Here is a 19546-nt window from a genome sequence, read left to right as displayed (position 1 = left end):
GTGCTGGAAACATTCCTCAGAGATTTTGGTCCAGTTGCTGCAGATTTGTCGGCTGCACATCCATGATGAGAATCTCACGTTCCACCACATCCCAAAGGTGCTCTATTGGACTGAGATCTGGTGACTGTGGAGGCCACTGGAGTACAGTGAACTCATTGTCATGTTCAAGAAGCCAGTTTGAGATGATTTGAGCTTTGTGACATGGTGCGTTATCCTGCTGGAAGTAGCCATCAGAAGATGGGTACACTGTGGTCATAAAGGGATGGACACGGTCAGCAACAATACTCAGGTAGGCTGTGGTGTTTAAACCATGCTCAGTTGGTACTAAGGGGCCCAAAGTGTGCCAAGAAAATCTCCCCCACACCATTACACCACCACCAGCAGCCTGAAACCTTGATACAAGGCAGGATGGATCCATGCTTTCATGTTGTTCACACCAAATTCTGACCCTACCATCTGAATGTGGCAGCAGAAATCCAGACTCATCAGACCAGGCAACGTTTTTCCAATCTTCTATTGTCCAGTTTTGGTGAGCCTGTGTGAACTGTAGCCTCAGTTTCCTAAACATTTTCTACTAAAGCATCTCTGACTTACACACTACGTCTGTCACAAACACGTCAAACTAGTGAAAATGTTCTCAGTCATTAGATGAGTCCTCTAAATTTTTCCAGATCTGCTTTAGTGCAGTTTAGTACATTTATTTTTTTGTCACATTTACAGTACACATTGCACAAGTAATAAACAGATCAAAACAGAAATAAATCCATTTTTACAGCATCAAAAAAAAAACAACAAAATTATATTGTCATTTTAAATATCTATATATCTTTGTATAGTTTAAACATTAAGTCTGTCATGTACTCACAAGATTTCGCTTCATTCCGGTATGTTCATTTACAGAGACTCACACAGGAGCAGGGACGGTGAGAATTGGAGCTCCTGTTCAGCTGCTGTATTCTTAATATTTAACAACAATCTAGTTAAGACAGCAAATCAGGCGGAGCTCACACTTCACTTACTAGTTTTGGAGGGGAAACCACAGTAATGACCAGACATGCTGACAAAACCTAGCACTAAAACAGAAATAAATACAGGTTATATAGAACCTGGTGGAGACTGACGCTGAGCTGAGGAATGTTTTAATGACTGGCTGAATTTCTGCGGCCGTGTTAAATTCAGATTACAAATTCACTTTTGTTCTTTAACTGATTTAGGTAGGTGGAAAATCCAGAGCACACAGCACCTTTACATGTTTCTTGTGCATGGAGATCAACACGATCTCTAACAGATGGTTAGTGTTTGCTGTCCTGGTGGCTGTCGTGTTCATTCCTGGACTTAGTAAATTGCAAATTCTTCTCCTGGTGTATTTTAGCCACCAATGTGTCAGTGGACAGAGTGTGTCGCTAAGAACACACTGAGCGTCAGAAGGTTTAGACAATCAGAGGTGAGTGTTTGAAAGTCAAATGAGATGCCGACCAGGCTCATGTGATTCTGCTCCACCTAAAAACTATATTTAAGTTGATTATGTGTTTAACTTTAATCAGTAACGAGCCTGGCTGGAACTCACACAACAACAGGAAACTCGGGTGCTGAGAACCAGTTCACAGCTGAGAGTGAAGAGTGGAGAAAATTTAGCATCAAACCATCAGAATCTTTAACACCGAGGTGGGACAGGAGACACCGCTCAAGACATAAGACTGAATGAAATGATGATGGTGAGAAGAGGAAGAGGAGAGAGGAAAAGGAGGCTCAAAAGATAGGAATATAGTTGTCAATCTTAGCGCGGTGCCGCTGGGCGATGCACTCGGCAATCCAGACGATGTTCCTGCACTCCTGCTCCTTCAGTTTGACGTAGGCGTAGAAGACACTGAAGTGGAACTGGTTGAGGAAGGCCAGCTTGTTGAGCTTCACCTGAGGAGGAAGGTCGAGAGGAAAAGGAGGAAGATGAGTGTAAAACACCACAAAGCTGATAATGACATGCACATGCTAATTACGTCATTACTGCAGTGGCTCATATCCAACACTGAGCCATTAAATAGTCCCAAAAAACCCACACTGACATCGAAACGGCTCACCCCTGTCATTAAACGTTTCTAACTGTTGGGGCAGTGGTTCCCAACTGGTGGGTTGCAGTCCAAAAGCAGGTCACTGGTCCACTCTGAATGGACCGCAAGTGACTCACAATTGACTCAAGTTTGTAAAAAACGCACTTTTTATTTTCAAGTACAGTGAATTTCCAGCAAGGAGTTTTTATTTTGAAGTGCTGTTTCCTGAGTGAGTGAGCAACTAACCGACATCTACTTGATCGAGACAGCAAATTAGATCAACGACACGGCCAACTAATGACTAAAGGTTCATTCTTACTGCCGCGATGCGGAAATGCAGGACAGATTTGTGGAATATTCGCGCAGCGCTTTTCCGCGTTTAAACCATACACACAGGCGCGGTACAGAATTTCACGTTGTTGTGTTCCAAGTCCGCGCAGTGTGAACGGGTGTGGGTGAACATGGACGAGAGTAGCAGCAGCAGCGAGCTAGCAAGCTAATGTTTAACAAGCGTCAACATCAACTTTCTTTAGCACTTACCACTTTCACCGCAGCCACCAAGATGCACAATGGACTGCCAGACGTTGTCCTTTAATTCATTGTTCATAAAATCATCCCGTCTTTTATCAAAAAGAACGGGGTGCTGTGAAACGAGGTTTATCAACCTTTCTCCCATACCTACGCCTGACTGGATTTTGGACTGTCCCGAGTCTACGCGATTTCTGCCGGCAAATTCCGCGGAGGGTCAAAGTCTGGGCAGAAACTTTTTTCACCGCACGAAAGTTCCGACCCGGTGTGCAACCTGTGAAATCAACTTTTATATTTTTCCGCGAGAATAATCCGCGCAGACATTCGCTCTCAATGAGAATGGACTTTAAGTAACAATCTGGACCCTGTAGCTGGACCAGTTGAGAACCACTGTGTTAGGGAACGTTTGCCAAGTGATGCAAACACCAGTCAGACCAACACCTGCATGATTTACCTCTGGGTAGGGAGCCTTTAATGCACCAGAGCAGGCACTCTTAACAGAGAGCGACTACACTGGAACCCTGGGTCTATACCCAGAATTTAATTTTAATTATTACATGATAAACTGTTCAGCTTCAGGACACTTAACAACCAGTATACACAGGATCCAGCTGTGTCGCGTTCCAAATATAAATGTCTGCATTTACTTAAAATTCATTTTTAATGATGCATTTCATTTGTTCCCAACTCTGTCTTCACAGCACAGCACATGTTCTTCCTGTTTGTAATTAGCGAGAGAGGGACGAAGCAGCCCATCAAACCTCTGTTTATTCACCTCCTGCTCTCCTCATCTGTGATCAAGCTGCTGAGCCTCAGATAAAATCATTATTTTATGACCATGCCATCAGTGGATAGAATAATCACAACAGCAGCTGTGCTGTGAGTTTGGCTACAGTATAAAGTCATTTAAAATGAATATAACACCGAACACTAAAAACACAGTGGAGTGCAGCCTGTGTACATAAGGTCTGCGGTGTAAAACAGTTAAGTTGAGTGAACATATGTCTGTTCATGTGTCAGTCACCTCGTGCTCGAAGAAACGGTCCTCCAGTGTTTTGTCTCCTGGGTTGCTGCCGGCACCCTCGAACAGCAGCTTGTATTCCTGAGGACATGAGCCAGGTTAGGACAGATTGACACTGATGGTGATTAACAGAAACAGTCACAGACTCCAACATGAGAATGAAAAACAGGGAACTGGAGGGACACGAGCCAACAAGATAAATCATGTCAGCTGATTTAAAACACTTTAAGAGTCTCTTCAGGTTCACTGACTGTGTTTGCTTTAACCTTGCATCCAAAAATCAGAGGGCTCAGCCCATAAACAGCTGTCGATCATTAAATATAAAAATCTAAAAGCTGAAGTGACCTCAGCAGACCACACTGGCTTTGTACTTACAGGATAGAAATCAGCGACTGCCTTGACCTGCTCGTAGTCATCAGCCCGGGCCAGCTGAGCAAGGCCTTCTGGATAGAGCTTGCCACAGTGGGGGAAGAGCTTGGCGCGGTCCTCCTTGGACAGCTCTGTGCCGAACGAGTTGATGGTGATGATGAAGGCTCGCCTGTCTGCCTCGAACTGCAGCAGAGACGGAAAGTCAGCGGAGCACCAACAAAGTGACTGACTGAGCTGATACTTAAATCCACAGCCAAAAACACTGAGCATGTTTATATGCACACAGATGAGTCACCCTGAAGCATTTTCATGTCAACACTTTTATCTCACAACTTCATGGTAATGTAATAATCTAATATATAAATATAGGTTAAGATATCTGGCTGCCCCCTGAAAGTCTGAGATTTGTATCATCAGTCGGAATGATCTCAGCCCCGTCATTCAACTGAAACCCTTTTTGTCAGTCAGCGCGCAGCTACATCTGGGCACGTTTTGGTCCCCAGAGGTAGCTGCAGAGTGAGTGCTCTTTTCTTTCATTCTGCTCTATGCCACAGGCAGCTGCTGACCCTTACCAAGGGTGAGTCTGAGGCAGCTGTCCAGAGGAGGAGAGGCTCTTACAGCTCACAAGAATTCATTTCTATTTAGTCTCTGGCTTTTGTATGATATCAAGTGTCAACAAAAAATATTGTTGTACATTTCCGATCCATCGTTAGCGTGGATAGCCAGCATTAGCTCAGAGGGCTAACTTGGCTTGTCTACTATACATTTCATGAACTTGGCTGTGACCCTGAACGCCCCGCCAAACCCTGTTCAAACTCTTAAAGTCTACATGAAGGAAAAAAAGGTGCCAATAGTTGAATATTACTGTTGAACAGCCAAATCCAATTTGAGTGACATAATTTAGAATTGGTTGCAGCCCTAAACTAGAGATTGTTGACAGGCGTTTTTTGTTTGTTTGTACAAATGCAAATTTAGAGGTCTCAATGTGACAAACTTGTCACCTTTTTAAACTAGTGAACCAGTGGAGGCATCAGGGAATCCCCAGATGTGCTCCACAGCCCAACTTGTTGCTGGTGCTTCAGATTTTAATTCGGAAAAACTGTGTGTGTGTGTGTGTGTGTGTGTGTGTGTGTGTGTGTGTGTGAGAAGGAGAGAGAAAAAGAGAGACTCACCTCCAGGATGGGACACATGGTGTCAGCCGTGGTTCCTCCAAGGTTAGAGCAGAACTTATAGAAAGCCTCCAGGTAAGCCTGAGAGGACATGGTCGCAAATGTAAATTCAAGCAAGCAGTAAATGAATAAAACATAATACAAAATCATTGCAGATGTTTACAATGTTACTGGTTTCAGAAAACAATGACTATCAATTTAGAACATGAAAGTAATCTCAATGTATGTTGTTTCGCAATGTACGTAACTGCAACACATTCAACAAAATATTTGCAATCATTAAGTTGTATCATTTTTGACTTTTAGATCTCTTGTGATTTTAATTTGCGGCCTACTATCCTTGTTACTCTACTAAATTTACTTTATTTTATCTCTTGCTGTTGTTCATACTGCTTTTTATTCAGTAAACACTCACATTATTAATCAAGCTTATCATTACTACGACCATACCTATATTATACATTACCTTGTAAAGTGTGTTACGAATTATTTCAATGTTCATCTCATCTAAGTCCTGTTCAGATATGCAGTCCTGGAAGAATGCAGCTGAAAAGACAAGAGAAAATAATTTATGTCAAACAAACAGAAAGGAATATTTTAAGTTTCTCTGAGCTTTGGCGCCATCTCCTGTTCTGCAGGAGACATTACTGTTCAGTTTTCACATCCTCTTTATTTTAAACAGCAGGTTGTACTGGAAGTACTGACCCAGGGGAGTGTCCACTAGGATGGCGTTGTAAAGCTCAGCAGGGGTCTGAGCAATGTTGACCGCCTCCATCTGCTCGAAGCTGCCCAGCGGGTGACACTTTGGCACCAGCTCAGAGATGGCCCGTTGGTGGAGGGTGCCCGTGATCAGCAGGATGACATTATCAATCATATAGCTGTACCTGAGGACACAAGGGGTTGTTGAGGAGAGGGGTTGTTATGACACAACAGAGAAACCAATTCTAACTGTGGATAGCCTTTTGATTTGTTACATTCATCAGACCTTCCACTGGTCCAAGTCCTTTTTAGCACAGAATAAAACTAGAATTACCGCCTCCTGGTTGTATGCCTCCACGACTATTTCTGGGTGGACACCTAAGATAAGTGTCACCAGTTCAATATCTGTTACTTCTATTCTTGAGTTATGATGTTGAGTAATGGCCAGAAAAGTGTGTTTGGAGAACATTGTGATGTCACAGTGGAGCTGACCTTTGACCTTTTGAATATAAAATGTCATCACTTCTTCATTATATTCTATTGGACACTTGTGTGAAATTTTGTCATTATTAGAGTATGAATTACTGAGATACGTCCAAAAACATGTTTTGTGAGGTCATGGTGATCTTGACCTTTCACCACTAAATTCTTATCACTTTATTGTTCAATCCAAGTGGATGTTTGTGCCAAATTAGTGGAAACTCCCTCGAGGCCTTCTTGAGATAATGTGTTCATGAGAATGAGATGGGTGCAAGGTCACAGTGATCTTGACCGTTGACCACCAACATGTAATCACTTAAATTTTGCATCCAAGTGGATGTTTGTGCCAAAATTGAAGAAATTCCCTCAAGGTGTTCTGAGACATCCCGTTCATGAGAATAAGACAGACAGTGTGACAGTGACCTTTGACCACTGAAATCTAATCAGTTCATTCTTGAGTTCAACTGGATGTTTGTGCCAAATTTGAGAATTCCCTAATGGTGTTCTTGAGATATCACATTCATGAGACGGCCAGATGGACGTACAGACAGCTGGACGCACAACCCGAAAACCTTATGCCTCTGGGAGGGCTATCGTTGGCAAAGAGGCGTAAAAAAAAACCTAACTCATCAATGAATGACATTACAACAAATGACTGACGAATCAGTTCTCAGATGTCAGAACATCCTTGAATGCACTGGTGAGTTTCCAAATTAGTCCCTGTTTGAAACTCTAGTATCACTAGTTCACATTGCTTTGACCAAGAAAAAAAAGGTGACTGAATATCTCCTGTAACAGATTAGCAATATGATTCTCCAGGCTGTTCGTCATTGTGTACTGTAACGAACCAGTGGCTGGCTGTTAGTAGGAAATCGACTGGAAAATGTTTGGTATGCTTTGGAAAGTGGCGGTCAGTAATGTGAAGTCATTATTGGATAAATGCACCAGTATTTGAGTGTAACAAGACATCCTGAAAATTTCAATATTTTTACGGGTACATTCTTCGAGATTATTTCATATGTTCCCAAACAAGAATTGCTGGCCTTCAATGCAGTGCTGGATCAGTGTATAACTGAATATACTGTAGAAAATCAATTTACTGCAACTTTAAAGCTGCACAAGAGATACTTTACATGGTATGTTATAGTTCAAAACGTTATTTCCACACAACAGCTTTTTGCTTACGTGATGAAGTCCATGAAACTGGCCAGCGGCTCGTATGACTGGTTCCTCATGTGGCGAAACTCAACCACCATCTTCTCCTTCAGCTTGTCGTCGATGACGGACACAGTGAGAGGAGACGCCTCGTTTGCCAGGAAGCTGCCATAGTCTGTGCTCTGCAGGTGCAGTTTCAGATCTGCAGGGGAGACACATTGAGAGAGAAAGTACTGCTGATTTGTCTTATTCTGTAGAGGAAACCTAGAGTCAAGATGCAAGACACATAATGAACGCTGATATTCCCCTGCTTATCAACAAGCTTTATGCCTCAGAACATGGGTGCTACTATCTTTTGCAGCTGACTTAATTTGGAGCCAGAGTCTGCACAGTAGTGATCAGGGGTGGAGCTGTGGTATCAAGGTCTCACCCATACACCCACCTGACTCAACTGTAAATCAATCACAGCTGTCAATCATGTTGTAGCATCAAATAACTAATTAAAATGAACACTTAAACACATGAGCATGATACAAACTACCTAAAGTGACAAGACACCATCTTTGGGAAAAATGAATTTGATGTGGCGGGATACATGACTTAGACTGCAGCCAGTTATCAGGGGGTGAATGACATGTTTTCTCCTCACTTTAGTGAAGCCGTCATGTCATCCATTGTTACATACAGTCTGTGGGTGTAAGAGGGCTGCCACGATTAGTCGACTAATCGATGACTAATCGACTATTAAAATAATCGATGACTATTTTAGTAGTCGACTAATCGGTTTGAGTCATTTTTCATAGAAAAGCACTATAAAAGTACCCAAAATACTCTTACTGCAGCTTCTTACGTTCAGATATTGGCAGCTTTACACACTCTGTCATGACAGTGAACTAAAACCCTTTGGCGTACGAAACAAGACATTAGATGACATAACTTTGGGGTTTGGGAGAAACAGACCGACATTTTTCAACATTTTAACACATTCTTCGATGAAATGATTAGTCGACTAATCGAAGAAATAATCGACAGATTAGTCGACAATGAAAATAATCGTTAGTAGCAGCCCTAGGGTGTAACTCATGGAAGGTTAATGCTGTCCTCCCAGAATCTGAGTGCCCTCTGTGCAGGTGTGCCCCAACTAAAGTTTATTTTGCCATTAAAACTGGTTTAAAAAACATTGCCTTAGGACCAGAGAATAAAACTGACAACAGTAAGACAGACACATACATCACAGTGACAGACCTTGACAGTTTTCTACATGTGAATGTTGCAGTCTGGATTATTTTTTCTTTCAATTTCCTGGAAGCTCAGTTGTTTTCATTTCCTCATGGTAACAAATGCAACTGTCCAAACCATCATAGTGAATATTACATCTTTGTTGATAAAGTTATAGTACTGTTGTGTGGTAATGCAGACTGTTTATATGACTCTGCACTTACAACCGCATTAAATTTGCAACAATATAAATATATTTATCATCAGCACAATGCCAACTTACACGATACACACATAAAATGTAGCTATCACTTTTTTTTTTACTGTCACCTTTTGTGTGCAGTTCAATGTTCAGTTTGTTCAATAAAAGAATACTGCATTAGTTTCGTTTCTTTTTTTAAAAAAATCTAACAAGCAATTTGTTATATTTCATTATACTGAGAGCAGCAGAACTGCATACTTTTTAATATCTTTTTTATTTATTGCAAGTAATATTGTTAATGCTCAGTCATGTTTTCACCGAGACTGTGGGGCCACTGGCTCTCCGGCTTGTTTGTGGGTGCAGTTTATCAAATTTTGTCTTTTTATAAGAACTTGCATTACATAGTGTTTCATTTCTTGTGTTTTTTATATACATATTGTATTTATTCGATCATATTTTTGTACATAGACGATTGTCTGTTTTTATGTGGTACTCTATGGACCTTTCTCTGTGTCCTTAATGAAGTCATTTTTATTATTATAATTAATAGTAATAACATATTCAACAACCTTAATGCATATGGCATATTTTCTTCATACGGTGCAGCCCTATCACCGACTGATGAACCCTTGAGCTCATAACTTACTTGTCACTTCACCTTTATACAACTTCTACTTCCTGTTTGCACCGGCACTCACCACAGTTTACATTTATTTACTTATCTATAATATACAGTTTATTCATTTTAACACTTCTGTGCACAAGTGTACCACAGTATTATCGTTTATTCTAGTTTATATATATATTAGATTACTGGTATTACTACAACTTTGGTACAAATTTATGTTATCCCCTCTGTAACTGTTTTGTATATGACAAATAAAGACTTGAAATACTTGTAACTTTCACAAAAAAACAAAAACAAAGAGGATAACCACTGTGACTGATAATCTTTCACTCCTTTATTTTGAAGCTGTGCAGTAATAAATAAAAACCATCCCAACACTAGGAAAGATAAGGTTATAAGGATTGTTTGGGAAATAGTCCACAGTACTGTTAAGTATAACTGTAGCTAAAACACTGGTGTGACCATTTACAAACTCTGTACTCTTAACACATTTCCGCTTAGCTGTACAGAAAACAAGAGGCGTTTACTGCCATAAAATCTCAGTTATAGTGAAGTGTACCAGAGGACTGTCACACTGTTAATCGATAATGACCATAATAAACCGGGGTAGTGTCAGTGGGTTACAGCTAGCTAAGGCTAACGTTAATGAATCACTTTGTCATAACTATAGTTACACTAACAGTCTCTTCCCATTGTCATTTCACTTCCTCTAAAAAGTCCATCATTGATCAATAGACGGCTAAACAGCTGCTTATATCTGCTGAGCCTACGTTAGCATTATGTTAGCTTCCTAGCTAGCTAAGACTCAGAGGGTAGCCAGCTCACAGAACCGAATCTAGAAAGATATTTCGACTTTGTTCTGTGGAAAATGTCGATGTGAAGCTTGCTGACAAACAATAAGTGACAATAATACAACGCGGATAGTCAGATAATACGATTTTAAAAAGCGTTGTCGTTGATGTAAACCGAGCTAACGAGCTTTGAGGTTGACAGCTTGCGTTAGCTTGACTTAGCCCTGTGCGGCTAGCTTTTAGCCGTTAGCTAGCACCTGTCTTCACTCACCTTCCAGGGTCTCACACTGAACGAGGTTTAAATAATCCGCCTGGGACAGAATTCCGGCTTTAAATCCTCTGACCAGCCCCTCCAGGTAGCCGTTATCGACGTTAAAATAGAGCTCGGAGAAAGGCATCCTGTCTGACCGTCAGATCCGTCTCTGCCGCTGGAGAACCGTCAGTCCGGCTGGTTAGCGTTAGCATCAGCTGACTGAACCACGTGACCATCATCTGATCTGTCACATGCTCCTACGTGCTTCCTTCGAGGATTGCAGTCAGTGTTTTACCAACTTCAGTTTGTAATTGCCCCAACAACCAAAGGCTGTAGAGACAGATGTGCCACTTTTCCTACAGCAGGATGCATCCTTTTGTGGACCTGTGTGTGACTGGAGAGCTTAAAGAGTTTCTAAACTACAAATGTGACTGATGTGATTCTTGCACACACATTTAAAAATCGGTAAATGCATTTATAAGAATATCACACTCCTCCTGCAATTAATCAGTGATCTGTGGTAGACCCCTGTCTGATAATGAAGCCTGGAGTTTGAAAGACATTTAACAATTACAGACTACACAAGGGATACCACTTAAATTATTTGCACAACTTTGCACATAACTTGTGCAAATAATTTACATGCCAGTCAGAGGTGTCAAACTCATTTTGTTCAGAAGCCACATACAGCCCATTTGATATCAAGTGGGCTGGACCAGTAAAACCACTGCATAATAACCTATAACTAACAATCCCTTAAATTTTTTCCCTTTTTTAGTGTAAAGAACTGTGAAAACATTCATCCATTAACGAAACAAATAATATATTAAGAAAAATATGTGCAAGTGACCATTACTAGCTTTCATTACATGTCTTTTTTCATTATGTTCCAGTCCCACTAAAGTAGAAGCTGTTGAAGAAGCAGGTGAGTCATCCGCTGCCTTACAAACCATTTACGAATCAATAGTTTTGGCAGTGTCTTAACACAGTTCCACTCGTATTGTTTTAAGACAGAAGTCTGATACAGTTTTCATACTGAAACTGCTTGTTGACGATATTTTGCATTATGTTCAACATTAATGTGACCACAAAAAAAAATACTTCAGAGAGCTGTATTCTGGTCAGGGTGGAGAAGTCTCAGAGGCAGTATGTTACATTAAGTATCTAATCGGTGTATAAATTGCTCCTGAAACCTCTGAGCCTTCATCCAGTGGGCCAGATTGGACCCTTTGGTGGGCCAGTTTTGGCCCCCAGACCGTATGTTTGACACCCCTGGACTGGCATGTTAGAGATCTGTGGAGGTATGGCCCCTTTGATAGTAAACAACTGGGCAGTTTAATGTGGAAGTGAGATGGAAAAGATATTGTATGTGTGCACTTTACCAATGCGCTTCCATCATATGCTGGCTCCTTACATTGGCACTCGGAATTCGGAGAACCCTTGGTATAGTATATCATAACCATGACATTAAAAAAAGTCATAGTACAGTATGTCATAAAGTGATAGTGTTGTATACCGTAACTCATAAAAACTGTAGTGAGAGTGAATTGTTGTCTGTCTCTTCCTGACAGGCTCCACGTCAGCCTGATAGTCTGACACTTTGTTGGGTGTATACACATGGTCTGGTTGTTTTTGCTGTGTTCCATTCTGCTGTTCAGAATTATTCATCATCACTTTCTGGGTAAAAATAAAAGAGAGGGACATTTCTTAACAACTCTGTCTTTTTATTGAGAGCATGATCACATGATTTTATAGCCCTCGTGGTGTTTTGAAGTTCATTCCAATAGTTGGTTGAGTGACTTGAAGGTTGGAGAGGCCACCGAAATCCTGGAAGAAGAAGAGGAAACAGACGTCATGATTACGGTCAAATAACAGACATAAGTAGATGTAGGGTTATTATATAGGTAACACTTCATAATAAGGATATGAATCATATACTGAAATCATGCCGCTTCACTAATGCATGACTCGTGATGATTTAACGCAGGATGTATCATCACATGTGACCACACTGACTGGATTTCACTCACAGTAAAGATAATTCAGACCCATGCATTTGCTCAGCCTTTCTGAAAGCAGGATACCTGTTCTCATAAAAATATTAAGCTTTTTTTGTTTGTTTTTTTTAAATCCAACTAGTCATCAGTTGCAAACTTTTCCGTTACTGTATGACCCAATGGTATTCATGCCACATTTACAACCTGGTGGCATAAGATGAGTAGTTTCTCATTTTATGTAAATTTGTTTGCTACTAAGAAATTGAGTAACTCACAGTAGATCATGACGACGATTACATGCACAAAATATTCAGTTTTTATTCACCTGAAATTCCCCGTTCCTTTAATGCTCTTATGATGCATCCAAAATTATTTGAGTCTTAGACTTTCTGATTTTCATAATCACGTTTGTGTCATTATCTGAATGTAATCATTTTCTGTAAGTGCACTTTGGTCAACATTTGTTGTAAACATGCTCATCAAATAACCTGATATGTTTGCCATGACAGCTGCCTACAAGTCCAAACAGATTATTCTGATGGAATTTGAATTTCTTTGTGTCCACAGTGAGAATCTTCAGAACACACAGTTTGTCATCTGTCACTAAGAAAACAAGAAATGTGTTTTACACTCACCAGCATCTTGAGCATTTCCTTTGTGTCCGGATCCACCTCGATGAGCTCCTGGTCCAGGGCAGAAATCTAAAGGATGAGATATAAACAAAAACTTAGCTTTCTGAATTGTGCAACATGATCTATTAGAGTTTGTTAACTTGTTTGTAACTGTCAGTTTTACCATTCATTATCAAACCAAAACATGGATAAAACTTTAAGGTGTGTGAGTTTCCAAACCAAAGCAAGAACTGTCTTGTCTCTTGAAACCCACTCACAGATAAGACAAAGGAAAGAGTGTGCACTGACCTCCGGGACGTAGTTGTCCCTCCTCTCTCTCTCCTCCTCCTGCAGCTTGATGGAGATTCCTCTGACTGGACCTCGCTGGATGCGCTTCATCAGATGTGTCACATACCTGAGAGACAGTCAGGAGCACAGGGTCATTACAGGTATAAGGAACAAATCAACAACTTAACACTGCACAAAGTAGTGTATAACTCCTGCATTAAGTGTTAGCTGATTGCTAATTTAGAGACACTTTTCCCCTCAGTTTTATATATTGTTAACTGATTTATTACTTAGTTTTATTAGCAATTTTGGGACATTACCTCGGTAACTTGTGCTGAATATTTCTCAACATTTTGACAATTCATAGTCATAAAAATACTAACCAATAGTGAAAACACTTGTTGCAGCTGGAATTGGTATTGTGTCACTAAAACTAAAAGGTATTGTGCAGCTGCTCTCAAGTTCATGATACAGAGATAAGTCAGTTAAAAAAAAAAAATAATAAATGACTGACTTACATTCCCTGAGAAAATGAACCCAATGGGAACACGTTCAATTTTTAACCCGTATGGCCACCCCGATACATTCTGGATTTTGCAACATCAATAGAAAGCATAGAAAATGAATTCAGCAAGTAAAGCAGTGAAAACCCTCCAAAACAGATAAATTCAGCTTAAGTGCTCCCCATTCATCATCTGCTGAGGAAGCACTCGACTGACCTCCAGCTGTCTGGGAAAAGTACAAGGTAGTCAAGTCTGGTACACACAGAATGGTGGGAGCCATGAGAACAGTTTAATCAAAACACAAAAATAACTGCGACACACAAACTGTAATCCAACAAACCAAGAGGTCAGCACCAGTTTCTTCAGCACAAACACCACTTAAATGGCTCCATTTCAAGAACAGAGCATGCAGAATACAGTTAACAACTATTTTATTACTTATTTAAGATTACATAAACACCACACATTGTTCAGCCTATAAAAACAATAAGCACAAGCATCAGTAACTTGGATGGTGTCATTTCAAAACAAAGTACATGGTGCTAAGGCCAGCAAGACTTAGAAGAAGTCTCTCTAAGCAAAGAATGTGCTTTTCAAGATAACCGTCTGTATCAGCCACTTTTTAGTCATCTCTCAAACTCAACATCTAATGAGGTCCAGACCAAACAGAACCAGAAGAGACTCAGAAGCTCCAACCCCCTGATATTTCTCATAACTGTGAGGGAGATACATGGGGGCTTACTAAGAGGAACTGAGTTACTTAGGTTGAGAATTAACCTGTCCGAAGCCCAAAAATAAAAATAATAAGACCAGAGGTACAACAGATAACACCAAACCTCTAGCATACTGAAGTATTAATTCCTGCAAAGCTATTTTGTTGTCAGATAATTTAACTGCGGCTGTTAAAAATATAAAGGTTGATCTTTCACTCTCATTTAACTGCGATCAGGCAATGACAGCAAGCGTCGCTGCTCTCTACTGCTGTGACAGTCAGACGGATATTATTAAATCCACATCAGCCAGACGAATACTTATGGTCATCACAGCACTCAGTCAATAAGCACAAGAACATCTTGCCCTGCTGCCCTCAGGACGCAGGTATAAAACGCTGAGGTGCAGATGGGCTCGCTTCGGGAAAAGCCTGATTCCCACAGCCATTGCTGCTCTGAACAACAGGCCCTGTTGATTGTATCAAGTTTATATGCTGTATGTCGTTGCTTTTTGTGTGCTGCTCGCCAGTGTGATGTGTTCTGATGGTGTCTGTGTTTGTGTGTCATTGTTTTTCATGCTGAGTCCAACAAGTACAGTGCTGTGGAAAAGAATTTCCCCTTGGGGACAATAAAACCTAACCCTAAACAATGTGGTTAAAAAGTGAATATCATCTCTAATGTAGACGTATCATCAACTTTGACTGTTCAACCTTATTTTGCTCAGTGACCGAATAAGTGAGATGATGTTTTATTTAAGCTATGATGTCACTAAAACCTGACTAAACTGATGATATCACCCATGGTCTGCAACCACCGTCCAACAGCAACCACAAAATGAAAACCACCACTATTTGCAAACCAGACATGACAGCATACATTTAGCCCATATTTAGCAGCTCCTTCACTATCGAGTCTAGCTGAATTTCCCTTGGGTGTGAACTATTTCTCACATGCACGTTTAAGTTCAGAGATAAATGGATCTTCGAGTGCTTAAAAAATGCACAGTCCATACAAAACTGCTGAGTGAAACTATGTTAATTTCTACACATCTTACGCTAAAACATGCAATGCATTCCAAAATACGATACTCTCTGCTGCAAGCATCAAACCACTTGTTTTGTGCTTTCATGTCACCATCAAATTCGAGGTGTACCAGGCTGCAAACAAACACACTATCACTAGTGGACAAATCATGCAACACTGATGGGAGGTCTGAGCAAGTGAACACCAGCCAGCAAGAGTGCACGTTCCCGCAGAACACACACTCCAAAATAGCAGCCAATTACACTTACCCTGCAATTTTGTTGCGCAGAGGCTTGCTGGGGATGATGGCAATCTCCTCGCACACCCTCTTGTTGGTGTGGAAGTCACTGCCCAGGCGTGTGTAGTATTTCTCAATGATGACCCTGGCGGCCTTCTTGACTGTCTTGGTCCTGACTCGCCCCTGAAGACAAACCAAACAGACACACCATCAGTGAGAAATTTATTAATAAAACATGCCAGAGGGATGTAACCTTAAAGTGGAGGAAAATCATGTCGTTTCAATGACTTTAATTGCACTGGTCAAGGAGTACAGATCATGGGCATTACTGACTAAACCAAATATCTTGATGCTTGTGCTTTCACATAATTTTTATAACCTTAAATTAAATGTCAGTCAGGTTCGTGTAGTGGATGTCCTGCCCTAGACCACAGCATGGGCGTCTTAATTTCACTCAGCTGCAACAGCCGATTAAACTGTCAAAAAGTTGGAGACTGGGAACAAACTGGTTATACTTTCAGCGAGGATGGTATTTTTGAAATGAATAATTAAGGTATACTTGTGCCCAATGAATTAAGTGTCATCATATCATCAAAAGACATCTAGACAGACTCAAAAAGTGAAATTTACCACTACGTATCTACAGTAAATGTCAACAGCCGGAAATCACAGCTTCACATTTCCACTTGTTGTGACCAAATACATCAATGTCCTCACATGACATCAGTGCAACTGCACTGCAGAGGGGTTTATACATCTTCAGGTCAACTTACAAGTTTCCTCAGCTCCTAATGTTAGAGTTTAAATTTGTTTGAAAGCCAAGAAGAGCAAACTAAGAGCAGTTTGATCACTGAATGAGCCTATGTAAGACACAAGTCAGTCAGTTTTCTGACCTGAAAATCATAGCACCAGTAGACACTGTTTTCAAAGTAAAATGTGGAGTTAAAGTGTCATTAAAGCAGCTTCAGGTTGTTAGTTTTAAAGGATAATTCCACTATCAAAAACAGAAGAGCTGTGACACCTGTCCTGGACTTGTACACCCTCGTTATCGTAACTTTACTCCTTAAACTACAGTTTAACTGTCCATGAAGAAGACACTGCATTCCTCTGTTATTGACGGTCGCGAAGTTAAGTGATAAAAGCTGTTTACACAACCCGAATAACACCAGCAATGTTACTTTGAATAAATAATTATACTGCGGTGATATTTGTGACCGTTTGGTTGCCAGTTAGCCTGTAACTTCCGAACATTTAGCCTGTGTTTTACATATCTTACACGCCAGTAAATAAGTTCAAATCCATCGTTTAGAGATCTTTGTGTCGTAAGTGAACAGAGTGATGCTTGTAGCCGCTCACTGAGCGGACAGACAGTGAGGATTGAAGAGGATTGTGAGGGCTTGTGAGGTGAAGTGCTCTCTGTGTTACCCACCATCTTGACTTGGACCGGCGGAAGAGAAACACCGGATGTTCATGCAGGAAGTTTATAGTTTACAACCGCTGCTGCCACCGCACACCGCCACGTGTGGCCCACAGCGACGACTAGCGGCAGGAGGTGAGAAGTGCACACGAAGATCACTGGTGGATAAGGTTATTAAATCCTTTACTTGAGTTAAAAAAAAGAAGTGATGCCGGAATTACTTACAAGTAATGTCCCCGCATTAAATGACCTATATAAATATATGTTTTATACACATTTCACTGGGACTGCACTAATTGGTAACAGCTTGGGTCAGGGGCGTAAATATGGGGTAGGCAGTGTGGTTCCACTGGGACCCATGGGATGAGGGGGGCTCAGAGGCCGTTTACACGTGGCCGGCTATTTTCATAAACGGACATTTCACCGTCTCCGTTTTCAAAAAGATCTTCATTTACACTTACAATGTGTATATATACACAAGAGCATGCCAAACCTGTAGGTGGCAGTGTAATGAGAAGCTCAAGCCTTCCATGTATCCATTGTCACCATAGCAACATAGGTTGCACTTTTGACAAAGGCGTAAGTTCCGGCACATACTGTGACGTTGGCTGCCTATAACTCCGTTTATCTCCATTTATCTCAGTTTACATGCAAACGCGCAACCGGAGTTTTCCAAAATCTCCACTCTGGCCGGAGTTTTTAGAAAGACTCGTTTTCAGAGGAGAAATCTCCGTTTGCGTGTAAACGAAGGGCGCAAACGAAGGAAGATGTCTCCGTTTATCAAAATCACCGTGTACGTGTAAACAGCCTCTCAGAGAGAGCAGGCCCGTGTTGGCCAGAGAACAGGCTCTTGTAAGGCCCTGATCACACAGAAAGCGTTTCAGCAGCTGGAGGCGCCTTTTTGTAATTGTTTTTAATGAGACTTAAGCTTTTTGCTTGTGTTTTTTTGCATCACAACAAGCCTCACATTTCTGTGTTCCAGGTGCCTGGTGTTCTTGCCACAGCACCCTGAACTCGAGTTGAAAAAACTTTAACTCAGAGCGGAAAAACAGCCCACGTTAATTTTCCCATTGTCCAATCAGATGATTTGAGAGGCGGGCCTTCTGTGGTGGTCAGGACAAGGAGTTTATAATTGGTAAACACTAAAGAAAAAACTGGTGGTAGCAGTTGCTGGATACCCAGAGCTATACGACCCGATGATAAACAGCAGGTTGTCAAACTGCCCCTGTGTTATCCTAAAATGTGCCTGGAAACGGCCATCATGGAGGAGAAGCTCCTGGACCAACTGGTGGTACTCCCCATGATCCACCCTCTTTTTTAGGGTCTCATGTACCCACACAGATCTCTGTTTCCCTGTGCCCAACAAACTATCTGCTGACCCTCACCCTCAACCAGACCTACAGCAAGTAAGGTCTGCCTCAACATTTTTGGAACTAGCTACTAATTACTGTGAAAGACAAAAAAACAAACCTAAGTTTTATTACATGGAAAGATTAGTGTAAGGACGTCTGGGGGTGGCTGCCTGGCACCAATAAAAAGGCACAGCAAGTATTTTTTTTTTACTAGTGTTATTCAATTTAAAAAAAAGGCAGTCTGGTGCACCTCACGTTTTGCAACCTGCAAAATGCTTTCTGTGTTCATCAGGACCTTATGTTGTTAAATTTCTAATAACAGGGAAGAGAGAAACATTGGAGAATAATCCTGTTATCATGAACTCCATGTCCTCCTGAGGCCCTGTGACCTCATATGAGGACATCACATTTTTGGTTTTCTTGACCTAATACTTTTTTCTACTTAACTCAGACCTGTTGTCATCTAGTGGTAGTAAGAGCACAATACACTAATCCATGTAAAAACAAGACGGCAGCCATCTCTGCCAAGTCAGCCTGCAGCCGATCCTAACACAGAAGTGGACAAGGTCCAAAACCTGATCACATTTTATGGTTGAAACTTGTTTATTTATAATCGATAAAGTTTAAAGTTTGATATGGCAACAAATTTGACCAATTTTAGCAACAGTAACAAGCTAAGACACTGTTAATTAGGAAGTACTCGTTTGAGGACATTGGGACTTTATTGTGTGATTTGAGGACACTGGGGCTTTACTCATCTCATCTGACAACACTAGGATTTCGTTATTGTTGAAATATTTAGTCTTTTATATTTATCAGGTCCTACTGATCCCAAATAACTAGGAGAAA

General features: G+C 41.0%; 2 protein-coding genes across 2 annotated transcripts; both read right to left on the bottom strand.

Moving 5' to 3' along the window:
* Window positions 1-662: 662 nt before the first annotated feature.
* Window positions 663-10782, bottom strand: atp6v0d1 (ATPase H+ transporting V0 subunit d1). Its single transcript, XM_049597749.1, has 8 exons — window positions 10577-10782; window positions 7497-7668; window positions 5838-6016; window positions 5599-5678; window positions 5136-5213; window positions 3970-4146; window positions 3598-3675; window positions 663-1911 (listed from the first exon to the last, which is right to left on the bottom strand). The coding sequence occupies exons 1-8, from the start codon at window positions 10701-10703 to the stop codon at window positions 1750-1752; spliced, it is 1053 nt and encodes a 350-aa protein (XP_049453706.1). The 5' UTR covers window positions 10704-10782; the 3' UTR covers window positions 663-1749.
* Window positions 10783-12261: 1479 nt separating this feature from the next.
* Window positions 12262-17501, bottom strand: LOC125901838 (40S ribosomal protein S17-like). The gene is made up of 5 exons (XM_049597790.1): window positions 17358-17501; window positions 15960-16111; window positions 13476-13581; window positions 13191-13256; window positions 12262-12385 (listed from the first exon to the last, which is right to left on the bottom strand). Exons 1-5 carry the CDS (start codon window positions 17358-17360, stop codon window positions 12308-12310), a joined length of 405 nt encoding a protein of 134 aa, XP_049453747.1. The 5' UTR covers window positions 17361-17501; the 3' UTR covers window positions 12262-12307.
* Window positions 17502-19546: the final 2045 nt, after the last annotated feature.

Source organism: Epinephelus fuscoguttatus, linkage group LG2 (genome assembly GCF_011397635.1).
Source record: "Epinephelus fuscoguttatus linkage group LG2, E.fuscoguttatus.final_Chr_v1".
Taxonomy (NCBI): domain Eukaryota; kingdom Metazoa; phylum Chordata; class Actinopteri; order Perciformes; family Serranidae; genus Epinephelus; species Epinephelus fuscoguttatus.
This window is presented reverse-complemented; position numbering and strand designations above follow the sequence as displayed.

Coding starts and splice junctions, on each gene's coding strand:
- atp6v0d1 (XM_049597749.1), bottom strand. CDS start 10,703: ATGCCTTTCTCCGAGCTCTATTTTAACGTCGATAACGGCTACCTGGAG. Junction 6,017..7,496: donor AGTTTCATGGACTTCATCAC/GTAAGCAAAAAG, acceptor TTGTGTCCTCAG/GTACAGCTATATGATTGATA. Junction 3,676..3,969: donor CAGTCGCTGATTTCTATCCT/GTAAGTACAAAG, acceptor TCATGTCCTCAG/GAATACAAGCTGCTGTTCGA.
- LOC125901838 (XM_049597790.1), bottom strand. Junction 13,257..13,475: donor GGGACAACTACGTCCCGGAG/GTCAGTGCACAC, acceptor CTCATCCTTTAG/ATTTCTGCCCTGGACCAGGA. Junction 12,386..13,190: donor AGGAAATGCTCAAGATGCTG/GTGAGTGTAAAA, acceptor TTCTTCTTCCAG/GATTTCGGTGGCCTCTCCAA.